Source organism: Mycteria americana, chromosome 21 (genome assembly GCF_035582795.1).
Source record: "Mycteria americana isolate JAX WOST 10 ecotype Jacksonville Zoo and Gardens chromosome 21, USCA_MyAme_1.0, whole genome shotgun sequence".
NCBI classification, from domain to species: domain Eukaryota; kingdom Metazoa; phylum Chordata; class Aves; order Ciconiiformes; family Ciconiidae; genus Mycteria; species Mycteria americana.
Window position 1 is genome coordinate 7,254,791 of NC_134385.1, and position 8,892 is coordinate 7,263,682.

General features: G+C 51.1%; 1 protein-coding gene across 1 annotated transcript; it reads left to right on the forward strand.

Moving 5' to 3' along the window:
* Positions 1 to 712: 712 nt before the first annotated feature.
* On the forward strand, positions 713 to 6,525 carry EDN2 (endothelin 2). The gene is made up of 5 exons (XM_075522454.1): positions 713 to 894; positions 1,307 to 1,451; positions 2,604 to 2,723; positions 3,508 to 3,612; positions 4,404 to 6,525. The coding sequence occupies exons 1-5, from the start codon at positions 831 to 833 to the stop codon at positions 4,513 to 4,515; spliced, it is 546 nt and encodes a 181-aa protein (XP_075378569.1). The 5' UTR covers positions 713 to 830; the 3' UTR covers positions 4,516 to 6,525.
* The last annotated feature ends 2,367 nt before the right edge of the window (positions 6,526 to 8,892 follow it).

The window sequence follows — 8,892 nt, forward strand, 5'->3', positions numbered from 1 at the left end:
CGCGAAACAGTGTAGTTTCAATTGCCCGTTTTTTGCCATGCCCGGAGGAGCAGCGTGGGGCTGCGGGCAGCCTGGAGGACCCTCTGGGGGGAAGCGCCCGGGGCCGGGATCAAGCCCCACGCGTGGGGCAGGCGGCCAGCGGGCTCCCACGGCGGCACGCGCTGCCTGCACCCCTGCCGCTCCATCTGCCGGCGGCGGCTGCAAACTACCTCCTGCCTTCACCTGCTGCCGGCAGGCTCCGACCCCCAACCCCAGCCACGCCGCGGGGGCAGGAGCAGCTCCCACTCGTGGCCCTCCACGAAGTACAAACCCCGCGCCGCAGAGCTGCCCGCACACGGTGCTCCCCCCCCCCCCCCCCCCGCCCCGGTCGCCCCCCGCACGACCGCCCCACGCTGCATCCACTCTCCGCCACCTCCCGGCAACTTTCTCCCCCGCACCGCCCCCACCCCCACTCGCGGCGCGGGGAGGTGCGGGCCCCACGCGTGTTTCGCGCAGCCCGCGGAGCGGCGGGGCTGAGAGCGGGCGGCAGGGTGGCGCGGAGGTCTCCCGGCGGGGCCGCCCCGCAGAGCGCCGCCGCCCCCCACGCGTGCCCGCGCCCCGCTTGTTTCCCGCGGGCCGCTCCACGCGGCGGGGCGGAGCGGAGCCGTGACGCGGCGGCGGCGGGGCTATAAAGCACCTGCCAGGCGCCCGCCGGCCCCAGACGCGCCGCGGCGGTTCCGGCTGAGGCACCGCACGGAGGAGCAGCGGGAGAGCCGGGGGGCAAGGACGAAAAAACACGAGGAAAACCCCCCAGAGCTCCACCTCTCTCCAGCCGTCCCAGCCCCGCCGCCATGCCCAGCCACCCCGCCGGCGCCGTGCTGCTGGCGCTCGCCCTCTGCACCCTCCTGGAAGATGGTGAGCCCCGGGCTGGAGCGGGGCTCGGTGCCCCGGGGGTGCCTGCTCTGGCGGAGGGACCCGTCTGCGCCCCCCCCCCCCCCCCCCCCCCCCGGCTGGGGCAGTGGGGCTGCGTGGGGTGCCGGAGGGTGCCCGGGGTCTGCCCGGAGGCTGGCTGCGGGGTGGGGGGCATGGCACGGTGGCTTCGCCGTGCCCTCGCTCCGGGGGTAGCCTCTGCGGCTGCCAGGGTTATTATGCAAGTCCTTTATGAGCCCGCAGCCTAATCGGCAAGGCTGCACCTCCTGTAAAACCGCCTGCACGTTGAAATCGCCGTAATCCTTACCGGAGGTGTAATTGCAGAGGTGACATACCGACGGGCACTCCAGCGCTCTGCACCGAGCCTGCAGCTCATCCCTTCCTCCTTCTGCTGCAGGTACGGGCCATCCTCCGCCGGAGTCCCACCTGGCCGCAGCCAGCGCCGCGCACCCGAGGACCAAGAGATGTTCCTGCAACAGCTGGCTGGATAAGGAATGCATTTACTTCTGTCACCTGGATATCATCTGGGTCAACACACCTGGGTAAGCGTGAACGTAGCTTTCTGGGGGAGGTGGCTCTGTCGATAAGTAAGTGACTGTACTTTCTGATCGAGGATGGGGTTAGGTTAGAGGAAAGTGAGAAGGGGTCCCAGTGCTGTGAGGCTCTTGTAGCACCTGCTCCGGAGAGCGTTGCAAGTCCAGTCCTTTCCAACATCTAGAAAGGGACAAGCCGTGCTTCTGCTCAGGAGTTTCAGTATAACCCACAGGGGAGGGTAGTGAAAGCCCAGGGCGCTGCCTCCTCACGGGTTCATCTTTTTCTGAGATTTTGTACCACTGCAAGCCGAAAGCAACACCAAGGTGTTATAGCTGCAAGTCAGAAAGTTACTCTACCCGCTTGAGAACTGTAACCCTGAGTGCCAGTATTGTTAATGAGGCAGCGGTGGGCTGGCACTGAAGTCCCGTGGCTGCCAAGTCCTGCCCTCAAGAATGCTAAAGCAGCTTTCCGAGCAGTTTCAGACCAATGGCCATCACACTGTAGCAAAACACATGTACTCAGGTGTGGTTATAATCATGCTTGCTAACGTGCAATTACAACTCACTGCTTGCTCAGAGAATAGTTGCAGTCACTGCCAATCCTAAACCCTCTGGGAGAGTAGATTGCGATCAAAGATGGAGCGGGAATGTGCTAACAGCTCTGAAAGCATGGTGTGATCAGAAGAACCTGTTATGGCCCCAAGACACCTTGATTTGTACTACGTCCTGTGTGTTAAAACCCACGGGGGCGGGGGGAGAGCCCTGACATCTCTGTGCTTGAGAAACTGGCTGCTTGCTGCTGGTGGACCGGGGCAGCCACGCTCCTTGTGTGCTTTGCCACCCAGGTGAACTGCCAGCTCTCCCAGCCCATGTGGCGACCCTTGCATGGGTGCCTGGGCTGCTGCGAGGAGAGAAATTTCCACTTGCAACCCAGCACATACTGGCACGGCAATCTCCCTGGGAGGGGTAGGGTGGGGAAAACAGTAGGTGGGAGAGGAGCTGGAGTTTAAAGGCTTAGACATATCAGTGACCTTTTCACCTTATGTCTATAGATGTCTTTTATTATCCAGGCACTGGCTTGGCTGCCTCCCAGGACTGTGTTATAAACCTGTTGGCTAACAAAAAGTTAGTTGCAAAGCTGATTTCTTTTGTTTTTAACAGACACACTGCTCCCTATGGCTTGGGAAGCCCGCCAAGGCGGCGCAAGAGATCGCTCAGCAGGTGCGAGTGCTCGCACTCGAGGGACAACATCTGTGCCACCTTCTGCCAGGTGAAGCCTGGGTAAGTCAGTGGGGTCCTGGGGATGTCCCTGGGGGCTGTTCGGCAAGGGTGCAAGCAGACAGACAAAGATTAGGAGCTGGAGTAACTCTGCAGTCTCCCTGGGGATGGCTGTGCGGCTCTTTGCAAACAGCTGGAGCTTTTCTAGTGGCTTTCATAGCCCTGGCAAAGGGTGGTTAGGGTGTTTTTGTTGTCTTTACTAGCTGATGTGAAGCAATGTTCCCTCCATTCCCTCCTGCTGCCAGGAGGCTGAGGAAGTGCTGGGTGTGCTGGTGGGAAGGGAGGAGCTGGCAGCACGCTGGGAGAGGGACAGGCAGAGGGTGCGAAGCTTTGGGACACCAGTGTCTCCTGCATGGCTCAGGTGGGAGAGGCTGCAGGAGAGTAGGACTGCTGAGAGCTGGGACTTGAAGTCAAATATCTTCTGGGCCCAGCTCTTTTTGTAGTGCACGTGGGCTCTCAGTTGTCTCGCTTCAGCCAGCGGTATAGGCGTGCTTACACTGTGGGGAGGTGGGGAGCAAAGTCACTGTAGAGATCTGTCATTAATTTCATATCAAGGCAATAGTTAAAATCCCCAGTGATTAAATATGACTGTGAATAAAGGGAGGACAGAAGGGGATAGAAGTGAAAGTGAGCTATAAGTATCTCTCAAATAGCTGCAATTAACCCTTCAAAGCATGCATTCAACTGTCTTAGTCCGTCACTGGTGACATGAGAGCGACACTCCCCCTGGTACTTACCATAGCATGGCTGGATATGAGTGCTTCATGCATCTCCTCTTGCTTATTAGGTACCTCCAGAGTCCGAAGCTCCCAGTGAGCTCTGGAGCATCAATGAAGTCTCCGCAGAGCGGTGGTGTGAGGCCTTCCCATCGTGGCCTGCTGAGAGCTCTCAGGTGAGCATGCCACTTAAACCTGCTCTGAACTTTCCTCATAAGCACTTTAAAATCTGCGGTTGTGACCCCAAACTGCAGTTGCCACTTGGATTTGACCTGACTTTCCCCCTCTTGTCTCCCTTTAAATGAGTAGAGTTGACTATTTCTGCTCTCTGTAGAACTGAAGGCTAACAGCTGAGGGAACCAGGGTTGCTTGTGTCCTTCCAAAACTAAAGGAATATTACATAAGATGTAATTCTTGACTGGAGTGGGAAGTTCCTCTGCTATGGGACAGGCAAATGGGTGATGTACAAGAAGGAGGGGAGGGATGGCATCATGTAGGAAATTGATTGATTTTGCAGCAGCTTTGGACCAAAGGAAATAGCTTTTCTCACATCACATCAGTGAGTTGTGGAACTCACTGCTGGAAGAAACCATGGACTCTAGGATTGTAAATGAGTTAAAGGGAGTTGGCAAATTGAAAGAGGATTGGTCTGTTGGTGGCAGTTAAATCAGATGCAATGGGAACAATTTCTGAAAGGCAGGTCTGGGGAAGCATCACTTGGGTCGTGCCCTGCTGCAGGACTCGTTGAAGCCTCTGCCACTGGCCACTGGTGGAAAGGGGATATTGGGCTAGATGGATCTCTGCTGTGGCTTAATACAGCTACAGCTAGAAATTGCCCCTCTTCCTTCCCCCGTCTTCTACCCCCAAAAAAACTTGGTGAGGGGTAGATAAATATCATAATATGGGCTGTTGCTGAGTAGTAGGAAAATGGACTGCAGAATGAACGTAGTGTCTCTTCTGTTTACAGGGATCTTGCCGTCTCCAGTCTGCGGTTCGGCAAGCATCAGCATCGTTCTCAGAGGAACGTACAGCCAACAGTTTTGCCTTGGAAGAAAAACATCCGGAAGAAGAAGAGATAAGAAACAGGTGCATACCAAGTTCACCAGAAGAATTTGGAGTCCTGTGGGTGCCACTAACTCCGCTGTCGGTAGTTAGAGCTGAAGGAAAGGCCATGAGTGGAAGGCGGAAGAAGTGGAAGTCTCCATGCTCCTGTTGTGTGAACCAGTACTGCATGCACTCCAGAGACTGTTGTAAAGGGAAAACTGTCTCTCTATACAGTCATAGATGTGTCGTGGAGCTGATTGTGCCTTTTTGGATCAGGCAAGGGTCTTGCTGGTAGAGTACTAGCTTAACTCTGCACTGGAGTCCTAGGCAGAAGGTCAGCCCGTGCTGGGTGCTTGAATCGCTTACAAACCAGACGGCTCTGTGCAGTTCTGGACCTGGCAGCACTGAGCCCATATCACTGGCCTGGTCTGCTCTGCCTTAGAGCCATGTTTGAGCGTGGTTCCAGCTTGGCCCCATTCAGAGGTGGTTTGGCAGGGATAAACCGCCTCCAGCATGACCTGTCTGAGCCCACCTTTGCACTTTTCTCTTACTTGTCAGACAGCGTGATGTGCGTATGAATGAGACTCCCATGGTAAAACAGCTCCCAGTTCTTTATTAAAAGAATATGTATCATCTAGAAGCCTGAAAGCCAACTGAGTAGTCAGTGGCATTCTTTGGCTGAGAAATTCACTGAAGGGCTGTCCTTAAGTGGCTCTTCTTTAGGTGGAGGATAGTTTGCTTACACTGGAGCTTGCATCAAATCCAAGCATGACCCCTGCCATCAGGCACAGCAGGGATGGGGAGGCTGAAGTGGAGCTGTAATTCTGCGGGAGCCCTGTGCATGCAGCCCCACGTAGCCTGGGGGAGGGAGCCCCGCTGGGTCCGAGGCAGAGCCGAGCTGCTAGTCTGGATGAGTTCAGTGCTGTGAATCTGTCTCATCTCCTTGGATGTACCCTTAGTGGGGTAGAGTACTTCCAGCTCTTAACCTAATATCCCAGCTTTCTTTCAGCTCTGCCTGAAAGGAAAGGCTAGGGGCAGAGAAGATGGGTGGTGGGAAAAAAGCACACAAAGGCTTGCTTGCTGCTTCACTTAGATCAGGCCTCTGAGTTGGACTTTTATATAATAAATGATCAGTATATGGATAGCATGTCACTATGAGAAGTATAACCTGAATAGAGAATGCATTAGGCAAGGGCCAGCCAGGTGGGATTGATGTGGAGAAAAGGATCACTGAGAAGAGAGCACAGCGCAGTCTGCACAGCTTTAGAAGAAAGGCTTGGATTTAAACTCATTCCAGAATCGTGGCTGCTTCCCCAGGCCTGGAGCAGCACAGTGCTGCTGGCCCAGAGGAGGGAAGGAGTAATTTGGAAAAAACACTGAGCCCAGGACCTAGAAACCAATCTTGTAGGCAAACGCAATCTTACGGCTCTGAAGCTGTATCACAAATGCACTTTCGTTTGCCTGGGCAGATTAACTTCTATTATAAATCGTGGCTGCAGCTGTCATCTGGTTTGTGCAGATAAGTAATTGCTTTCCTGGAACCACTGTTGGGTCCCCCTTGCTGCCCAATCCAGTATTACACATGAGCATTTAAAAAGGCTGCTTGAAGTTGGTGGTGGACCAAAATCTGTGGCTGTGGCAAGTGTAGTCCCATTGGGCATACAAAATACTCCCTTGATTTTGCTTTATGCCCTAGAGGGGGGGGGGGGGGAATGAGACCAATTGATTGTATCATAAATGAAATGGCAAACTAATCATTTGGTCCCCAAAGCTGCAGATAAACTTTTTTATATTTGACCTTCTGAAAGTTTGAGTCATTCTAAAAAAAATCCTGAAAGGGTTTGTTCCAGAGGAAACTTTGCACATGGTTTAATGTGAGCCTAGTAATTTAAAATAAAACTACTGCTGTAAATACCTATGTATATCTCCTTGTGTGTATAATGTCTCATCTTTAAGTGACTTATTGCACAATGCCATATGTAGCATCCTGAAATCTGTATATTTATTTAAATCTATTGATTTTTTTAGTAATTTGCAAAATTTAATTTGTAATAAATAATGACAAAAGTCAATACTGTTTTTCTTCCTTATTTGATGGCTGGGTAGTGGTTGATGAAATGAAAGAAACCCAGATGGCCAAAAGCACTGTGAAACTGAGTGGGACAGCAAAGCTGGGTGAGAATGGGGAGGCTGTGTAGTCTTGTGAACAGTCTTGAGCAAATTTCAGTTCAAAGTGAATCCATCTATCTGACTTAAACATTCCTTAACTTAAAATAAATACTTTGTGCCTTTCTAGATGTCGATGGGAAGATAGATGTGAAATAATCCCCAACCTGTTGTGCTTAGGGCTGTGGATGCTGAGACCAGCTTGAATCCTTGTGCCAAGGGATCCTGTTAATGTTTTCCCATGGTTTAGTCCTTTGCCTATAACTCTCTTAGCAGCTCTGTGACTGTGGGTGTCAGCACTGCAGGGACAGAGCAACCACGCACCATTTCCTGCGCCCACTAACTCCTAGATCTGAGTTTTGCTGATTGTTTTTAACTTTTTTTTTAAGTACAGTTAAAAAGTCATCATCCATTCGATGGTCGTCTTTGCATGAAGACCACACCATAGATTATTCTGGTGTAGCTAACTCAGTGAATCTCATGGTACAGCTGAGAAGGGAATAAAAAAGAAACATTAACATAATAGGTAGCACTGTGCTTGCTGCATACCCAGAAACCATAGCACTTCTTCATAGGTTTCCATGGCTTCCTGGGAACAGTAGTTCAGAGAGCTACAGCCCCATCCTTTCCTATTGCCCAGCTTTCTTAGCTGAGCTGCATCACCCGTGGCCAAGCCTCCACCCTGTGACTTGGTGTTAGAGTGTGTGAAAATCACATTCCTTCAGATGTTTCTATGACAGTAAGTCATAGTCTCTGTGACTTTAATGATAAAGGTCCTTGATAAAAAGGACCTTGAATTCAAGTGACAGGTAAACAGGAAAAAAAAGGTACCCTGAAACACTGCAAATGTCCTATGTATAATATCTAAGGAGCAATTCTCCCTTCTTCTGCTCAACCTTGTTCCGGAACAGGCCTGAAAATTTTGCCTGTTTAGGGTAATTTCCACAGTGTCCTGCTTGGACTGATTTCAGGTGGTGTGAACAAGGAAGCTGAGGGCTGTTGGAAATTCATTCATTTCCCAAGAAAGATTTCCCTATCGTCTGGAATGTCTATTGAGCCAGCCTTGGGCCCAGCCTTTTATTCATCTGTCTTAATTCACAGAAGAACTATGGCCTTAGTCAGCCCTTGGTCTCGGAGAACAAAGCACGCCTGCTCGGGCAGCTTGTGGCCCAGCCAGCTGTGAAAGTAATAGCACAAGGGGAGCATCGCATTTGCTGGAGGTGTGACCGTAAGAAATGCTCTCCAGCCCTGCTACAGTATGTGGACTTGAAGCAAGACATTCAAACAAGGAGAGACAGAATTTGAACTAAACCATTTGTGGGTGGGTTGTTTTTTTTTTTCTGGCCCTAAGTTCAATGAACAGAGGAAAATTTCCGGATAGGGCTGAAAGATGGAAAATCTGCTAGGGTAGGCTCTCCACATTCACTTCAGGAAACTTTGGACTCACCGGTGAGTACTACAGAAGTAAATATTGGAATTCAAAGTATCTGGATAACCAGTTTAGAAATACCACAGGCCCAGAAAAGTGCCCTGAGGCCCTGACCTAAAAATCTCAAAAGAACTCCTTGCTATGATCTTATATAAGGCCCCTCAAGTGTCCCACCCAGTGCTGAGGAGCAACCTGAGCCTGGCAGTAACCCCATGGTGTTGCTTGGAACAATGCCAACATCTGTGCAAAGCCCAGCCCTTTGGGTACAGTTTTAATTACAAGAGCTAACTAGGTATCACCCGAGGGAAGAAGACAGGGGAGATACTTAAGAGAATCTTAATTAGGGTGAAAATGGAGAAGAGAGGATGAGCTTATTCTGAGGTTACTGAATTTAGTGATAAAGATTAGCTGAAGTAGGTTGAAGGAGGCATACTTTATAAATTCTCACACTTATCAGGAAAGAACAGAATAACAAAACTTTATTAAAGAGGAAAATTCAGGAAAGCAGGCAATGTCCAAAGTCTAAGTCTAAGTACTAGGGTATCTTTCATAAGATACAACTTTTTGATTCAGCAGTCCTTTTTATGATTGACAATTCCCATAAAAGTGGACATCTTGTGCCCTGCATGTGACTGGCATTTTTTCTGCAGCAGGAGTTCCTGAGGAAGAGCCTTTATAGATGGCCCACAGGAAGCTAACTTGCCTTCTGTACTGTGGGACAGTTCTGTGCTCACCAGGTTAGGCAATATTTTTTTTAGTGGGACTTTGTTCACGTCTCACATTTGTTGAACTGATAGGTTCTGCTCAGGAGAAGACT

Coding starts and splice junctions, on each gene's coding strand:
- EDN2 (XM_075522454.1), top strand. CDS start 831: ATGCCCAGCCACCCCGCCGGCGCCGTGCTGCTGGCGCTCGCCCTCTGC. Junction 895..1,306: donor CTGCACCCTCCTGGAAGATG/GTGAGCCCCGGG, acceptor CTTCTGCTGCAG/GTACGGGCCATCCTCCGCCG. Junction 2,724..3,507: donor TTCTGCCAGGTGAAGCCTGG/GTAAGTCAGTGG, acceptor CTTGCTTATTAG/GTACCTCCAGAGTCCGAAGC.